Source organism: Euleptes europaea, chromosome 4 (assembly GCF_029931775.1).
Source record: "Euleptes europaea isolate rEulEur1 chromosome 4, rEulEur1.hap1, whole genome shotgun sequence".
Lineage (NCBI taxonomy): Eukaryota > Metazoa > Chordata > Lepidosauria > Squamata > Sphaerodactylidae > Euleptes > Euleptes europaea.
The window spans coordinates 123,393,958-123,410,770 of NC_079315.1; the positions used below are offsets into that span (position 1 = coordinate 123,393,958).

General features: G+C 60.9%; 2 protein-coding genes across 2 annotated transcripts; both read left to right on the plus strand.

Moving 5' to 3' along the window:
• Positions 1-4,113: 4,113 nt before the first annotated feature.
• TAF1C (TATA-box binding protein associated factor, RNA polymerase I subunit C) lies at positions 4,114-11,289 on the plus strand. The gene is made up of 12 exons (XM_056849106.1): positions 4,114-4,476; positions 4,583-4,678; positions 4,954-5,024; positions 5,488-5,702; positions 6,061-6,189; positions 6,270-6,387; positions 7,573-7,644; positions 8,370-8,505; positions 8,785-8,913; positions 9,517-9,694; positions 9,811-9,948; positions 10,289-11,289. Exons 1-12 carry the CDS (start codon positions 4,114-4,116, stop codon positions 11,287-11,289), a joined length of 2,646 nt encoding a protein of 881 aa, XP_056705084.1.
• A 431-nt stretch (positions 11,290-11,720) lies between these two features.
• Positions 11,721-14,866, plus strand: HINT2 (histidine triad nucleotide binding protein 2). Its single transcript, XM_056849108.1, has 5 exons — positions 11,721-11,783; positions 12,241-12,372; positions 12,523-12,627; positions 14,176-14,248; positions 14,749-14,866. Exons 1-5 carry the CDS (start codon positions 11,721-11,723, stop codon positions 14,838-14,840), a joined length of 465 nt encoding a protein of 154 aa, XP_056705086.1. The 3' UTR covers positions 14,841-14,866.
• Positions 14,867-16,813: the final 1,947 nt, after the last annotated feature.

Here is a 16,813-nt window from a genome sequence, read left to right on the forward strand (position 1 = left end):
CACCAACCCACACCGTGTCCCTCCGGCAGCGCAGGATTTTGCGTGTGCCTCCCTGCAGGCAGGGGTTGATTGGCTGGGGGGCTCCTGGAGCCCTTTGGGGGGTGGTCCAGGCTGCCCCACAAAAAAGCAGAGGCAGCGCCCTCCTGCACCAGCAAACGGCAGGGCCGAGGTCAGCAGCACGCTTTTGCTGCAGGCCCTGGAGCTGTGGCGGCAGCTGCCACGTGGGGCTCTGGACGTGGCCAAGCCAAGCCCAGCAGCGCAGCAAAGAGCAGACGGATTTAAGTCTGCAGGCAGCCAATCAGGAGGCTCCTTTGAGCGCCCCCTGGTCGAGCCCTTGCATAGTTGTGGAATTTCTGCAGATTTGAGGGTGGGGCCGGGGGAGGGGAGGGGCCTCTTGGGTGCGTAATACCATAAAGGCCATCCTCCGTGGGTGCACGGTAGCTCTGCATGCTCGGGGGGGGGGGTCCTGTCCACGCCTTTGGGGGAAGCATCACTGGGTGACCTTGGGCCAATTGCACATCCTCAGGTTAATCCCCCTCACAAGGTTGTTGTGTGGACACAATGGAGACGGGGTGGTTGTTGAGAGCCACCTTGGGTCACCAGTGGGGAGAAATCACTAGATCAAGGGGAGGATGGCGGTGAGGGCTGCTCCCCTCCTGCCTGTGCCACAGGGGCCCATTCCGTGGCCCTGCAAAGCCAGCTTTGGTGCTCCTGTCGCAACCGGCCTACCCTGCAGGAGGCGCACCAAGGCTGATGGCGGCTCAAGGCCCTCTTGGAGGTCAGAGGAAGTTGGGCCGGCCTCCTTAGGGCAGGGCTGCATTGGGCTGACCACCATATTTGGAACGGGGAGGGGCTCTGTCCTCTGGGCTGCTCCCAGCCTGAAGAGAATCGACCTGCAGGTCTCTCTACCGTGGGCATCCGCCATCTTTTTGAGCCTGTGGGCTGTTTTTGGATTTTGAAGCAGGATGGCAGGTGCCACTACAAAACAGCTGCCACAGGAGGTGGGGCCAGGAACAAAATGGCTGCCATGGAAGGTGGGGCCAAACACATTTTCACATATAAGGGAAAAAAAGATGGGGACTATAAATATATATAGGCACAGAAAGCAGCCAAGGGGGTAAGGTTGCCAACCTTCAGGTGAGGCCTGGAGATCTCCCAAAATTACACCTAATCTCCAGGTGACAGATGTTACCCTGGACAAAATGGCTGTTTTGGAGGTTTGACTCTAGGGCAGGGGTGGGGAACCTTTTTTCTGCCAAGAGCCATTTGGATATTTATAACATCATTCGCGGCCCATACAAAATTATCAGCTTAAAAATTAGACTGCTATATTTGGTCAACCATTTAGCCAAGAGGCATGACCGGAGACGGCTCCGAGTGTCTGCCACATAGAGCGACTCGCTTTTGAGCTCTGCTGTCCCCAGCTGGGCCCAAGAGATTCAGGAAGGGCAGCATCCTTCTGAGCTAGAGATCTGCCAGGACCCATGAAGGGCCAGACCAAATGATTTTGCGGGCCTTATACGGCCCCCGGGCCTGAAGTTCCCCACCCCTGCTCTAGGGCATCATAGCCAACTGAGGTGCATCCACTCCCCAGGCTCCACCCCCAAATCTCCAGGAATTTCTCAACCTGGAGTTGGTAACCCTACAAAGGGGGAAGGGAGGCTAAAGCACACGCAGAAGAGAAAAACGGAGAGGCGAAAGGGGGGTTCCCTCGCCCGCACTGTCTTGGTCACAGACCCTGGGGTCTTTCTCCAGTGAGCCCCGGGAAGGATCCAAGGGGAAAGCCCCTCCTTTTGTGGGACCATAGAAAAGAATCACAGAATCGAAGAGTTGGAAGGGGGCCATACAGGCCATCTGGTCCAACCCCCTGCTCAATGCAGGATCAGCCTAGAGCAGGGGTTCTCAACCATTTTTGCTCCATTCCCCCCTTTCACCATTGTTCAGAATATAATTCCCCCCTTCCCGAAATAGTCATAAACTTTATTGAATTTCATGGATTAAATTAAAAACAAATTACAATTTTACAGATTGTACGTAATCTACAGGACATCACACTTTGCTGAATAGTGGACCCAGTTCCCCTCTTGGAACACTAAAATCCCCCCCAAGGGAGGAATTCCCCCCTAGTTGAAAACCCATGGCCTAGCAGTGGTGGCGAACCTATGGCACGGGTGCCAAAGGTGGCACTCAGAGCCCTCTCTGTGGGCACGCATGCCGTTGCCCCAGCACAGAATTTGCCTGAGTTCATTCCCCCGGCTGAGGAGGCTGGGGACCAGAGGTGCCTTCCCGGTTCCTCTGGGAAGTACTGGGCTCCTTCCCAGAGCCTTCTCCACAGTCGCTGGCTGTGCGCTTTGGAAGTGAAGACAACAACGAGCCTTCTGCCGAGGACTGGAAGAGGTGGAGCCGGGACGGGGCTTTACCGGGAGTGGGACGCCTGGGCAGCCGTCTGCGGCAGGCTGGTTGGTGACTGCAGTGCGAGGGATTGGCAGTGAAGGCCGAAAGGAGGCCCACCTGGTGTTTGTGCTGGAGCCGAGCCCTTTGCTTAGCTCGGGTTTCCACTCTGCTCGTTCATGCAACCGAAGGTGCCTCTGAACATGTGCAGAGGGCTTTCCCCACCATCAGCCCCCCCGCATAGCAGTCTTTTAAAATTCGTATGAAGATAACAGTTGGAAAAAGAACCAAACTGAAGGAGTGGGGGCTATGCTCCAGATGCTTTCCTTCCCCTGCTCAGCCGCCCATGCAGGGTTGCCAACCTCCAGGTAGTAGCAGGAGATCTGCTATTTCAGTTCACCTGGAGAAAAGTGGCCGCTTTGGCAATTGGACTCTATGGCATTGAAGTCCCTCCCCAAACCCCACCCTCCTCAGGCTCCGCCCCAAAAACCTCCCGCAAGTGGCAAAGAGGGACGTGGCAACCCCTAGCCCCATGTGGACTTCTAGCTGTGTTGGCACTTTGTGATAAATAAGTGGGTTTTGGGTTGCAGTTTGGGCACTCGGTCTCTAAAAGGTTTGCCATCACTGGCCTAGAGCTTGTCCAGCCTCTGCTTAAAGACTGCCAGAGAGGGGGAGCCCAACACCTCCCTAAGCAGCCGGTTCTACTGCTGAACTACTCTTACTGTAAAATATTTTTTCCCTGATATCCAGCCGGTACCATTCCACCAATTTAAACCCATTATTGCAAATCCTATCCTCTGCTGCTAACAGGAACAGCGCCCTGCCCTCCTCTAAGTGACAGCCCTTCAAATACTTCAAAAAGAGAGAAGAAGAAGAAGAGTTGAATTGGTTTTTATACCCTGGTTTTCTCTACCTTTATGGAGTCTCAAACTGGCTTATAATTACCTTCCCTTCCTCTCTTCACAACAGACACCTTGTGAGATAGGTGGGGCTGAGAGAGTTCAGAGAGAACTGTGACTGGCCCGAGGTCACCCAGCAGGATTCATGCGGAGGTGTGGGGAACTGAACCTGGTTTACCAGATTAGTCTGCCGCTCATGTGGAGGAGTGGGGAATCAAAACCGGTGCCTCCACTCTTAAACACTACACCATGCTGGAGAGCAATCACGTCCCCCCCCCTCGGCCTCCTCATCTCCAGACCGAAGATTCTCAGCTCCCCCAGCCTGTCCTCGCAGGACAACCCCCCCCCCCCGGTGGGCCCGCGGCAGCCGCGGCCGGCCCCGGTCTTCCGGCCGCTTTCCTCCCCGGGCTCCTGCTCCGGCCCTCACAACTACCCGGCGGGGTAGGCAGGCCAGGCGCCTCCCAGGGCCGCCTGTCGGCCAGGCGCGGGGCGGGGGGCGGGGCGGGGTTGGCCGGCTGGGGAATACGGGCAACGCCCCTTCCTGGGAACAACCGGATGCCCCTGAGCCGGCGGGACACTCTAGGACTCGCCCCGACTCGGTGGCTTTGCTGTGCCCGCCCGCGTGTGCTGGGGGTGGGGGGGGAGAAGGGAAGGCACGCGCAGCCCCCCCGACCCCGAGCAGGGGGGCTGCTGGTGTGTGTGTGTGTGGGGTGGGGCGGGGCGAGGGGGTCCGGCTCCCCCCACCCTGGGCGCGGTCGGGGCCGGGCGGCGAGTTCGAGTTCGAGTGCGGCGTCGGGGGTGCGCGTGCGCGTGCGCGCGAGGGATGTCGGGGTCCCCGTGGCCGCCCTTCCCGGGCCCCTTCGAGGCGGGGCCCCCGAGCCGTGGGGGCGCGTGGGGGGCGGCGGCGGCGCGGGTGGGCGGGTGGGGGGAGGCGGGTCCGGTGCAGGGCCGGGACGCCCCCCACGCCCCCCCGACGGGCCGCTGGGTGGGGCGCCGGCGCGGGCGGGCGGGCGAGAGGTGGGCGCCGCTGCAGCCCGCCCCCCTGCCCCTCGCCGCCGCCGCCTGGCCCCACACCCCCCCCGGACCCCCACCCGCCGCCGCCGCCGCCCCGGACCTCCTCTACGCCGGCCAGGCCCGGCGCCCCGGACCCCCCGCCGCCCGCGCAGCCCTCGACTTCGCCGGACAGGTGAGGGGGGGGCGGGCCGGGCCGGGGGGGACGCGCTCTGCCTGCCCCCCCCCCCGCGCCTCACCCACCCACCCCTGTGCCCTCCTGTCCCCCCCACCCCCCGCAGCTGAGCCGGCTGGCCCGCGAGCACCCCGACGTGGCCTTCGGCGCCCTGGGCCCCCTCCTCCAGCAGCACTTCTCCCTGGCCCCCAGGCTCCTGCCGGTGAGTGGCCCCCCCACCCCCACCCCACCCCCCCTCGCCCTGGCCTGGCGCCTTCCCTGCCCCCCCTCCCCTCTGGCTGCCTCCTGCGCTGCGGCCGCTTTCTTTGGAACCACCCGACAGCCCTGCGAGGTAGGCTAGACCGAGAGGGGGGCAGCCGTGGGCGCACACGCAGGACATCTGGGCCCGGCCATCCCTGCAGCCTCTCCCCTGGGCTAAATGCCCCCCCCCCCGCCTCCGTCTCCTCTGACCCCCAGTGTTGCTTCTGTCCCCTGCAGAGGAGAGCACGGGGCCACGTCCTGCGCGTCACCACCCTTCTGAAGGAGCTGGATGCCCAGGGAGCCCGCAGGTCAGCCCCTCTCTTTTCTCTAGGCTGGGGGGCAGGGGCAGCGCCGGCAGCCACTGTCGGTCATGCCGCCCTGAGACTCACTGCCACTTGGGCAAGGCTGAAGCTGGCTCCGTGAACTGGGGCCAAGGTTGGCCGCGGGGGGGGGGGGCTCAGCTGGCCCCCCTCCAGCATTCACAGTAGTCTGCAGGGGAAGGAGCTTGGGGGGCTCCTTTGGCATCCGCCCGGCCTGTGGTTTGGCTCGAGGACTGGCTGGGGGGGAATCCCTGCTGCCTCCCCCACCCTCTCTGCCACAGCCAGACACCACCAGGGGTGGGGTGGGGTGGGGTGGGGGGAGATGGCAGAACCTGGGGGCCACCCTGCCCCTTGCCAAAGGTGGTTGGATGGGGGCACCCCGCGATCTCAGAGCTGGCTTTCTTCTCCCCAGGAACTGCCCACTTTTCCGGACTATGCAACGCCCGCGCAGGTTCGCCCACCTGTGCAGGGACTGGCTGTTTGAGCTGCCCCTGGAGTTGATGGGTGAGTGGGTGCACGAGGACATGGCTGAGCAGTGGGGACGCCTGCCCTTTGACGACGCTCCCACCGGCGGGGCACTGGCGTGGGTGCCCCAGGAGAGCAGCGCAACGCCCGGCCGCTGCGGCTGTCTGGTGTATCCGTCCGGCCAGGCCATGAACCAGCTCTGTATCCTTGCAGGGGAAGGAAGGGGGGTGAAATCCTGGGGGGAGCAGGGGGGGAAATGACACCTGCTGTGGGAAGGACAGGAAGCCCCCCTGCTCTACGCTGCCCCCCACAGCCAGGCAGTGAAACTCTCGTCCTGGGCCTTGCACCTCCCTTTCCTTGCCCGCCCACCCGCTGGCGTCAGGGTTGGCTGCCTCTGGTGCAGGTGGCTGAGGGACAGCTTTCTTCATAATCGCACAGCAACCCTGTGAGGTAGGCTAGGCCGAACCTGTGAGTGTTGCTGGCAGGGAGGTGCCCAGGCGCTGACCCCTCCTTGGAGCCCCCACCTTCCGTGAGCCGTTCCTCAGCTCCCCCCTCCCAGGTTTTCAGGGTGTGGTTCTGGAGCCCACCAGCGACGGATCCCTGAGGCCTCGCTCCCGTGGAGCCCCCGCCCAATTTGAACTCAACGGTGCAGTTCGCCAGGTGGCTGCAGCCCATGTGGATGGCCACGGTGAGCACCCGGGGGGGGGGGGGCTGGAGGCACCAGGCCCCTCCCCCCAGATCTTTCAATCCAGTCTCCTGGTTCTGCAGACTTCATTGGGGTGCGTTCAGACCATCACTGTGGGGTGTGGAGGATGCAAGACACCGCGGCCCCCGTGGCACTCCAGGTGGTCTGCACAGACGCCCCCTGCTCCTCCATCGCTGTCAGGTAAGCCCCGATGGCTCTCTTGGGGGAGGGGCTTGGCTGGTGGCTTCCTCTCAGGGGGATGAGTGGGACGTCCTCAGGGCTTGAGGGAGACATCCTGCCCACGGGCAACCTTTGGCAGGCGAGAGCCACACAGTCTGCCAGCATAAGGCAGCTGGCATACCAGCAGGGGGGGATTCGGCAGCACTTTTCACCAGCACCATTATTTAGAAATAGTTATTTGTTCAAATTTGAATCAGAAAGTTTTCCAGTCCAAAATTTCCCAGAAAACCCTTTTCCTTTTGCTAGTTTTAGGTAGTCGCAGCAGACTCAAGAGTATTCCGGGGGTCCTGCCTTGTCCTCCTTAGTCTGGGGGAAATCCCTTGGTGAATTCTTAGGGAGGAAGCTTCCTGGGTCTTGCGAGAACTAAGAGCATGCTTAGTCTTTGGTGGGTGAGCCTCCGCCCAGGGTGCTTTCCTTGATGCCCGGAAGGAGTCTGCTTTCTTTGGACTCCCCCTCAGCTTCCTTCATTGCATGTTGCTGCCGCTTGTGACTGTGCCGGCAGCTCTGCAGCTCCCCTCCATCAACGGCCTTGGGGAGAAGCCAGCTGCACGAGCAGCCCTTGAGCTCCCAAAGAGCCCCCGTGGCTCCCTCCAGCCACCACAGGTCTAGGTGAAAGAGCTCCCCCTGGTACCCTGGAGAGCTGCTGCCAGTCTGAGTAGGCAGTACGGGCCTCGACGGACCACTGGTCTGGCTCTGCAGAAGGGGACTTCATGGGCACGCTCTGGAGACCCTGCCTGGCCTCTCTCAGGGTGCCGCGGTCTGGCTCGGCCTGGTCCCGTGCAGCAGCTTCCCTGGGGGTGGGGCCAGAAGGTTGCCCTCCCTGCTGGCCTGCAAGGGGGTCTGGGGGCGCAGGGTTGTTGCAGGGGCTGGGGGGGATATCGAGGAGTTTTCTGCTCTTCAGATTGTTGTACATGGTGTCGTTTTGTTGCTGTTTGCCTGCCTGCCGTGTTGTGCGTTTCCATAAGCTTCTATGAGCCCCAACAGGGTGGGGGGTGCACATGTGTATTTGTGTGCAGGCTGCTTGGGTTCTAATCAATGCGAGGAACTCCCTGTGCAGCCCCCCCCCATGGCACAGCTAGAGTGGTCCAAGGGGCGTCCTCTGCCTTAGCCCTCTGGGGCTGACTGTGCCCCCTCTTTCCCTTGCAGCCCCCACATGCCGGGCGAGGCGTCCCTCTGCACCCTCAGTGGAGCCCTGTACTTGTGGAATGTGGAGCTGGGGTAAGCGGCACCTCTGGGCCGAGGGAGGGGAGGGGGGCTCATAACGTTCCCATAGCAGGCGAGGTCCGAGTCTGTCGCCAAAGTCTGGTCTCCGATGGGCCGTGGTGTTGTGGGCCCCTGTCTGTCTCCTGGCAGGGAGGGTCTCTGGGTGGGAGGGGAGCTGGCAGAGACCCCAGAGAGGCTTCCAGCTCTTCTGACACTTTGAGTAGGTATGGGAAAGGGGGGTAGGTGGAGCGGGACTTCTGGCACAAAGGCCCCCTGTTCTGTGTCTGCCTGGGCCCTCCCTCCCGCCTGAGAGCCGGAGGCAGTGAAAACAAACCGAGCCGAGCCGTGTGGTTCAGCTCTCCCCTCCCCAGAGCACAAAGGCCCTTTTCTTCCCAGCTGCCCTAGTTGGGCATATTTGGGGCACGTTGCCCTTTCAGTATGACCTGAACTCAGGCCTCGGCTGCAGCTCCCATTCAGTCCTGTTCTGCAAAGTCTGAAGCTTTGCGCAGCGCAGGAGTGCTGCTGGCAAGAAGGCGGAGCAACTCCAGGGGCGGGGGGGATCACTCCAGGCACTGCCAGTTCTTTCTCCCATTACTTTCCAGAGAGGGCTGGCAAGGGGTGGGGGGCTGGCAGCCTGATCCAGACCCCCAGGACAGGTGTGCCGGTGGGGGCGCTGTCCTGCGTCTCCAGTCGTCAGCCCTGCCTCCAGTCATCAGCCCTGCCTGCATGTCTCTCCTCAGGCTTCAACGGCTGCACCAGGACAGGCAGACCATGTTTTTCTGCGATCCCTCCCCTTGGCGCTGGAGTGACTTCACTGCCCACCCGCTGGTGCTGAGCTACGCGGACCGTACGGGGCTGATGGGCATTGACCGCAGGGTGAGCTGGGGGGAGGGACGCAGCACAGCAGTGCCCTCTAGCAGAGCTGGGCGAGGGAAGAGACTGGCTGTGCTGTGTTTCCTTTTCGACAGCAGTTTCACTTGGTCTGAAGTAGAACTCTACCCCCCCCCCCCGACACACAAACAGATGCATTTGAATATCTTCCTGGTGCATCAGAAAAATCCTGTGAAAGTCATGGGGGGGGGCAGGAGGCCCCGGGGGGGGGGTGCTGCTATTCTCTGAGGACTCACAGGGTGGGGGATGTCTCCCTGGCTTCAGGTGCCTTCCGGTCCCCAGGTTGAGCTCTTCAAGGTGGGGAGTGAAGCAGCATGCCAGCGCGGGGAGCGCCTGGTGCAGGCCAGATACCTGGGCCAGGCCGATCCCTACCATCACCTCATCGCCACGCAGGTAAGCGCCAGGGTGTGGCCTTCTGGCCTCCCCTTCCCAGCCATCCCCTCTCCACCCTTCTAGCCGGGCCCTTGCAGAGGGCTCAGCTCCCCAGCGTAGCGCTGCGGGAGGAGGGGCGTGTCGGCCAGCTGGCCAGCCTCCCCTTGCCAACCCCTCTGTCTCACTCCTCTTGCTGGAGCCGAGGTTGGTGGGGGGGAGGCTTCCCTCCCAGGGGCTGCTGGCATCTGGCTTTCGGCTGCCATGTCTGTTGGCGAATGGAATGAAAAGGATATGGATGTCTTCACGGAGCCCTTTGGCGGGGGGAGGCTCAACCCCGGTCAGAAAGGCTATTGCCGCCATTCACCCTTGTGGGGTGGGGGGGAGCTGATGGGAAGAAAGCGGCTTCCCTCAGGCTCCACTGCGAGTGCCCTGAGGTTGCCTGCGGGCGTGCCCAGCCTCCCGGGTCTCTCCTGCGCCTGAGTGCCGGATCTGAGGACAGGCCCAGGCGTGAGAGGCTCTGCTCTCTCCTGCCCGATTTCTATGAATGTGCTGGCAGGGTGTGTGTGTGAGAGGCTGTGCGCCCCCCCCCCTCCAGTCTCACCCTCCCCTTCTTGCTTTCCTTAGTTCTCCGTGTACTTGCTGGACGAACGCTTCCCACTGGTGCCTGTTCTCCGCTGGCAGCACATGATGCGCAGGCCCCCCCTCTACAGCCACCTCACGCCCGGCGGGGGGCCGCAGCGCACCCACAAACTTCTCCTGGGCACCCACCACTCTCAGGAGCTGCTGCTGGTGCAGTATGCGGGTGCGGGCCCTGAGCGGGGGCCCGGGTGGGCAGGAGGGCCGGGGTCCCAGGCCCCGCTTGGGATTGGGGGGCCGTTTTGCTGTGTGGCAGCTGGTACTCACGACTTCTTTCCTCAGGCGGCAGCAGCGCCCCGTGCCAGCTGTGGGGGCCCCCCCAGAAACTCTCATCTATCAGCGAGTGCCTCCCCCACTTGCCCCTGCAGGTGCCCTCCGGCCACAGCGCCCTGAAGCAGCGCCTGGCTGAGCCCACAGCTGGTAGGTGGCGGGACGAGGGGCAGCCGTGCCTGCTGCTTCTCCCGGGTGGCATGGGAAGGGGGGAGGCCTGGGGGAGATCCACACTGGCACTCAGAGTGTGCCCCTGAAAGCCCTTACGCCCCAATCGAGAGCCTTCACAGCCTGGCGCCTGTTTCCTTGGCGTCCCACAGTGTTTTTATTGGTGGGGAAAGCGAAAGGTTGTTCCGTATTCCCTCTGTGTGGACGGCGTGTGGGGCTGTCCTTCTCTAGGCATGGAGGTGATGGAGTGCAGGGGAGGGGGGGAGCCTCTGGCTGACTCTGCCCCCTGCCCACTCGCCTCCCCTCCGTTCTTCTCCACTAGGCATCACAGCCGCTGTGGGCCAGCAGGGCCGGAGGGAATCCTTGCTTGTCTTCCAGCTCTCAGAGGCCGGGGACCTCTTCTATCAGCCCCTCCTTCACCACGTGGCGGCATGCGAGGAAGTGGAACGGGACTCCACACTGGGCGCGGAGACGCTGGGCTCCCTGCAAGAGGTCCCTGGGGGCCTGGCAGGGGACGGGCCCCATGCAGATACTCCAGCCCCTCCACTTGGCCCTGCTGCAGCCGTCAGTTACCGCCGTTGGCTCAAGGCCTTTGGGCACAGCTGGCAGTGGATGCCGGTCACGCCCCGGCCCTCCAGGGCCATCAGCAAGCGCCGTCTCTTATGCCAGCGAGATCTCCAAGAGCAGCCGGGAGCAACCGTGATCCTGCAGAGGGCCCGCCAGCGCCTGTGCCAGGCCATGCAAGAACAACGGCTCCTTTGCCCCTGGGAGCCGGGCCTTGGGCCGCCCGCTTCCTTGCCCCCAGTGCCAGAGCTGGAGGCCTGGCGCTCCCAGCTGCAGGAGCGGCTGTTGGCCTCCTGGGGTGGGGGCTGGTCTGCCTGGTGGCAGGACAAGCTGGGCATGACCAAGGCTGAGAAGAAGCGGGCGCTGAGGGAGCAGCGGCGCCGGCTAAAGAGGGCACGGGGCACCCCCAGCCTGGCCCCCAGCTTCACCTCCTCCCTCAGCGACTTCTCCCAGGGTTCAAGCGCCAGCACCGTGGGCAGCCGAGCCCCCCCTGCCGCCTCCCAGGATGACGCTCTGCCAGCCTCCCAGGACTCCCAAGGGTCACTGCTCTCCAGCCAGACTCTGGGCAAGCGAGGCATCCCCCGCGAGCGCCGCAGCACCCTGCGCGATTACCTGGCCGTCCTGGACCAGCCGCCGGAGCCCCCCGAGGACCTCTTACTGGCGCAGCCGGCCAGCCAGGGTTCGCTGCCCTCCTCCCAAGCCTCACAGCCCCCCCAGCGCTCACAGCCCCCTCGCAAGCGGGCCGTCATGGGCTTCTGAGGGGGGGGGGGTCCCATCAATAAACAGTAAGTGTTGCTGGAACCCCCCCAGGCCTCCTGTCTGTGTCTCTTGTGGGAGGGTGGGGGGCAGGTCTGGCGTGCAGGGGGGATCCTTTCCGGCCCCTTTCTGTATCGCCTGCACCTGTGGTTGCCACCTCCAGGGGCTGGGGAATTCCAGGGGGGGGGGAGTTTGGAGGTGGACTGGAGTCTGAGGAGGGTGGGGTTTGGGGCGAAGCTTCAGCGGGTGACCGTGACAGGCAGCCCCCACCTCTGCGATCCCAGGTGGCCTCCAGCCAGGCCCCCACCTGTTGGGGGGGGGGGCGCGCTCGCGGGATTGGCGCGGCGAGGGTTAAGTGGGCGGGCCTCGCGGGAGGAGTGGCAGCCGGCGCAGCCAACGGGGCGCGGGTCCGGCCCTCCCGTCGAGGAAGGCCGATGGCGGCGCTGGTGCGGGGGGCGGCGCGGGGCCTGCTGCGGGGCCGGGGGCCGCCCGGGCAGGTCGGTAGGGGAGGGGGCTCGGGCGGAGGGTCCGCGCCCTCCCCGTGGCGCCGCTTCGCACGTGGCGCGCTTGGGCCCTCCGCGGTTGCAGGCGTAGGCAGAGAGCCGGTCCCGCTTCCTGGGGGGGGGGGGAAGAGAGAGACTGGCTTGTTGGGGGAAGGGGGGGCACGTGGCTTGCAAAGATTGGGGCCCGATCCTCTCTCCCCCCACGAACCCCCGTTTACCACATCAGAACAGCTCCTTTCATGGGGGGGGGGGAGAGAGAGGAGGGAGGGTGGCCAACTTCCCCCCCACCCCGCGCAGGCCCAAGTAGCGCCGAGGGTGCAGCCGAGCCCCCCTGCACGCCTCCCCTTGCATGCACGTCGGAAGTGCCCGGGAGGGGGGGAGGCTGGGCTGGCGGAGACGCCGGTTGATGCCCCCTCCTCTCTCCCCCCCCCCCACTTCCCGGCTCTTGCAGCGGGCGTGGCTGGCGGTCGGGGGCCCCGACGGGGAGGTGGCGGAGGCGCAGCGTCAGGGCGGGGGCCCCACCGTCTTCGCCAGGATCCTGGACGGCTCCCTCCCGGCCGACGTCCTCTACCAGGACCAGCAGGTGACCCTTCTTCCCGGAGCGGGGGGGGGGGGGGCTGGAGCCGGGTGCCCCTGAGCATGGGCGGAAGGCCCTCCTGGCAACGGAGTGCCGGCTGGGGGGGGGGGCCTCTGCCCCCGCCCTGCCGCAGCCTCCCCTGGTTCTGCCCCGCAGTGCATGGCCTTCCGGGATGTGGCCCCGCAGGCGCCGGTGCATTTCCTGGTGATCCCCAGGCGGCCCGTCACCCGCCTCAGCTGCGTGGCCGAGAGCGATGCCCAGGTGAGTCCCGGGGAGGGGGGGGGAGCTCTGGCAGGCTCCGAGGGGCAGAGGACTGGGGCCGTCCGCACCCCGGGAGCGGAGGCAGAAGGCGGGCACGGGTGGCCTGGCATGGGCGCCTTCCTTCCACCTCCCTCGCCTGGGAGCCGCGTCTCTGAGATGGGGGCTGCCTTTGAAGGGCTCCCTTGCTATTCGTGGGGTCTAAAAACAGGAGGCGACTGGCACGGGTTTCAGTTCCCTCTGAAACTCCTATATATTTTGTGTGCGCTCCATCAGGGAGTTCTAAAACAAATTCCATATAAAGGCCAACGTTAAGCATACGTTTAAAAGGCATACACAACTGAACGTATGAAGAAAATAGCGATTTCAAAAGTCAAACCTCAGAGCAAATCATACAGGGTTCATTTTGATCCGCCCTAAGATGTTATCAGGCCAGCACCCATCCCCAAGGCCATGTTAGGTAGTGAAAGTTTTTTGTGGAAATGCAGAGATGTGCCAGTTTCTCACCTTCCTCCAACCTGGGAAGATGAGATTGCTGCTAAGGGGGGGGGGGGGGGGAGAGAGAGAGAGAGACACTCAGTTCTCCAACCACTAGGCTATACACCCAGTTAGGTTTCTCTTTCAGTCTTGCACTTAATCTGATTTCTACACTTAATTTTTCCTAATAAAACAACTGCAATTCTGCACGTTTGAGAAGAAGCCCCACAGGGCTTAGTTTACATCCAAGTAAAAACAAGCACAGGGCTGGCTTGTGTAGTCAGAAGGGCTGGGAGAAGGGGAAACCTTTCCAATCGTGACATCCTATGTAGAGTTACAGCAGAGTAATCCCATTGGGGTAAAAAGACGTATACCATCCTTGTCCCAAACAAAAAAATTCGTTTTTCTTTAAAAATAATAATAAATATTACAGATTGTGACAAGCTACTATGGTTGCAACCTAAATGCACCTAGTGAGTTGCACAATAAAAATCAGCACAAAAACTAAGGTGTCTGCCCCAAGGTGCTTACAGTCTCAGTTTAGACAATAGGAGACACAGCAGTGGAAGGAGTAGATGGAAAGCTGGCATGAAGAAACGTTCATGCACAAGTTGACTCTGAGGCACACCCTGGTCCTGGGAATAGTTAACTTTGTGATACAGGGTTGTGGCCTTTTGCGTTGTTGTCATGTATTATGCTGTTCAGTTGCACAGTCTGCATAATCTGCCTTAATGAGAAAGAAACAAGCAGGCAACCCAAAAGATTCCCCCCCCCTGCCCCAACCAATACACACACTTTTGGCAATCACTTCTTTTGTCAGAGTTTTGTTTGAAGCAGGTTAAGCCGCTGGGGGCCCTGCCCTACCCTCCCGTGTTGAAAAAAGGAGTGGAGGCAGGGAAGGGAACTGGCACTCTGGCACTCCTCCCCCACCCCCATCCCAAAGACAGGGAAGGTTCACTGAAAATGGCCAGGAATTCAGAGCTTAACTTCCTTGTGCGTGATTTGTGTCTGCTTTGCTTGTCCTTGCCCCGAATGTCCCCTCCTGGACTCTGACCAGCCCCTTCTCCCCCCCAGCTCCTGGGGCACCTGCTACTGGTGGCCAGCCAGACCGCGAAGGCACAGGGACTCTCCGACGGCTACCGCGTAGGTGAGTGGCAGCTGACCCCCCCCCTCCATTGTCTTTATTTTCCCTTGATGGGCAGCAAACACTCCCTGCGAGTGCCCCAATTGCAGGGATGTCACTGTGCAGGTGACCGGGGCAGGGATGGCTCTGCTCCTTCTTGGGGCCAGAGGGCCATTGGCCCCCTTGGGGAGCAGAGCAGGCCCCCTCCTCCCTGAACTGGGTGGACACCCTGAGGCTGGGAAAGTTCTCCTGGACGTGATCGCTGCTGCACCAGAGGCCCAGCCCCTGGCCCTTGCCTTGACCATGGGGACAGAGTCTCAGGGCCGGGGAGCTCAGGCTGTGGCCAGGGCTCCTTGAGGCTCTTCATGCTCCGCTTGTGTGGATCTCCTCCTGGGCAGTGCATTTGTCAGGGGCCCGGCCCCCTGGGCGGCCAGTGCCGCTGTGCAGGATTGGCGCGGGGAAGCTCTTGCCAGAGGCTCGCCCAGGACGCTCTGTCACACCGTCCTTTCCTCCTTCTCTTGCAGTGATCAACGACGGGAAGCACGGGGCCCAGTCCGTCTACCACCTGCACCTCCACGTCCTGGGGGGCCGTCAGATGGGCTGGCCGCCAGGCTGATCTTCTGGCTCTCAAAGTGGCTGGAAACCATCTAACAATAAATATGTCCCCTGAGCCCTCTTTGGGGTGATCCTTGCTAGGGGTTGCTCTTGCTGGACTCCCCATCTTGGGGCTGAGAGACCTGGCTCTGGATGGGGGCCTTACCCCACTGCATTGGGGCAGCTCTGATTGCCCCCCTTCCACATTCTGCATGGAGCTGTGTTCTGTTGGCAGTTATCATGTGCCTCACCCTGAGGGTGCCGGGTGTGCAAAGGCTGTCCTGCCTGTGGGCCAGGTGCCAGAGCAGTAAAAGGCCCCCAAAGTAGGAAAGCCCCCCAAAAAAGGTTCCAGTTATGACCCCTGCCATCTTTCAAAAGCCAGGTAGAACAGGAGAAAAGCTAAAACGTTGGCCCTGACTTTCTAGTATCCTGTGGGCAGGAATGCATGCTGGCAGGTGAGTGCACAGGGTGGAGCATTTGAGCACATGGGCCCTCCCTCACAGTCCGCAAAATGGGTATGCCAGTGACTCTGTGGCTCTTTGCCAGTGTGCCAGTCTTGCTGGGAAATCCTTGAGTGCTGCTTTGGCACAGTTTTTATTTACTTGGAGTGCATCTTATTTATGTAAACATTGTGCAAACAATACACAGTTCATGGCTACCGCAGCAATCATATTTTTATAAAAAAAACAGCAATGTCTCCAAGACCAGAACAAAGTGATCTTCCAGAACTCAGCAGAAGGATTCCAAGTTCTTGGGGAAGAAGGGTTAAAGCGCTAAAAGCTTTGAGGAAATGTTCATTCCCCACAAAAAAGAAGCTGGAGCGCCCAGGGGAGAAGGGCTGATGGAAAGCAAGTGAGCCCCAAGGTGGGGCGAGGCAGGGGAGGCGGCAGCAGCGGCGGCAGCTGTGCACTGGAAAGAAATGTGCGAAGGGGACCTATCAAAGAGAGCTTGGGTGGGGGGAACCTTCCCACCAGTGACAGACCACGAAGTGGTCTAGTTGCGTGACTGAAGCGCATCTGAATTTCCTCGGATGCATCTGCAGATTACTAATCAGCAAAGAGGAGCTCAGCCGAACCAGCAGGCGATCGGGCCCATCTGATGATATGCGAAGGGCAACGTCACATGGGGAACAGACACTTTGGTGTTCTGGCTGGGTGTTTTAATTCTGGACAATAACTTTCAATGTTTTATGTTTTTATGATGTTTTATTTTACCAGCAGCCTTGGGCAAGGCTCACTGGAGGGGCAGCACAAACATTTTAAGGGTTGCCAGGTCCCTTTTTGCCACTGGTGGGAGGTATTTGGGGCGGAGCCTGAGGAGGGTGGGGTTTGGGGAGGGGAGGGACTTCAATGCCATAGAGTCCAATGGCCAAAGCGGCCATTTCTTCCAGGGGAGCTGATCTCTGTTGCCAGGAGATCAGTTGTAATGGCAGGAGAGCTCCAGCCACCACCTGGAGGTTGGACCGGAAGAAAATAGTGCTGTATAGTATTGTAAGGAAACAAAAACTGCACACAAGTAACAATGCAATATAAATATAAGTGCAATTGTGAAAAGTGAATAAATAAGGAACAAACAATACACACAAGTATACAACAAAGTACAGACTAACAAGAAGGACCTTACAACCAAGGTAAGTAATATGTTAAACAGTCTTATAATGCATAAATATTTTTTGTTTCAGGGTATATGTTTCAGGGTAAGTAATATTTATAAAAATCAATAAAGACAGACTGGGAACAAAGTCCACAGGAAGAACAGCCGGAGAAGAATGGACGTGTTGTCTAGATCGGTGTCCACGTTTCGCCAGAGGCTTCATCAGCTGATCATATTCTCAAGGGAAATAATAATGAACACAAGTCATAATCATATTAGGGACGAGTTTCCAGCAGCCTGACAGGCTCTTCAGTAAGGCCAATGTCACGTCCATTCTTCTCCGGCTGTTCTTGCTGTGGACTTTGTTCCCAGTCTGTCTTTATTGATTTTTATAAATGTTAC

Coding starts and splice junctions, on each gene's coding strand:
- TAF1C (XM_056849106.1), top strand. CDS start 4,114: ATGTCGGGGTCCCCGTGGCCGCCCTTCCCGGGCCCCTTCGAGGCGGGG. Junction 5,025..5,487: donor GATGCCCAGGGAGCCCGCAG/GTCAGCCCCTCT, acceptor ACGCCCGCGCAG/GTTCGCCCACCTGTGCAGGG. Junction 8,506..8,784: donor TGATGGGCATTGACCGCAGG/GTGAGCTGGGGG, acceptor CCCTGGCTTCAG/GTGCCTTCCGGTCCCCAGGT.
- HINT2 (XM_056849108.1), top strand. CDS start 11,721: ATGGCGGCGCTGGTGCGGGGGGCGGCGCGGGGCCTGCTGCGGGGCCGG. Junction 12,628..14,175: donor TGGCCGAGAGCGATGCCCAG/GTGAGTCCCGGG, acceptor TCTCCCCCCCAG/CTCCTGGGGCACCTGCTACT. Junction 14,249..14,748: donor CTCCGACGGCTACCGCGTAG/GTGAGTGGCAGC, acceptor CTTCTCTTGCAG/TGATCAACGACGGGAAGCAC.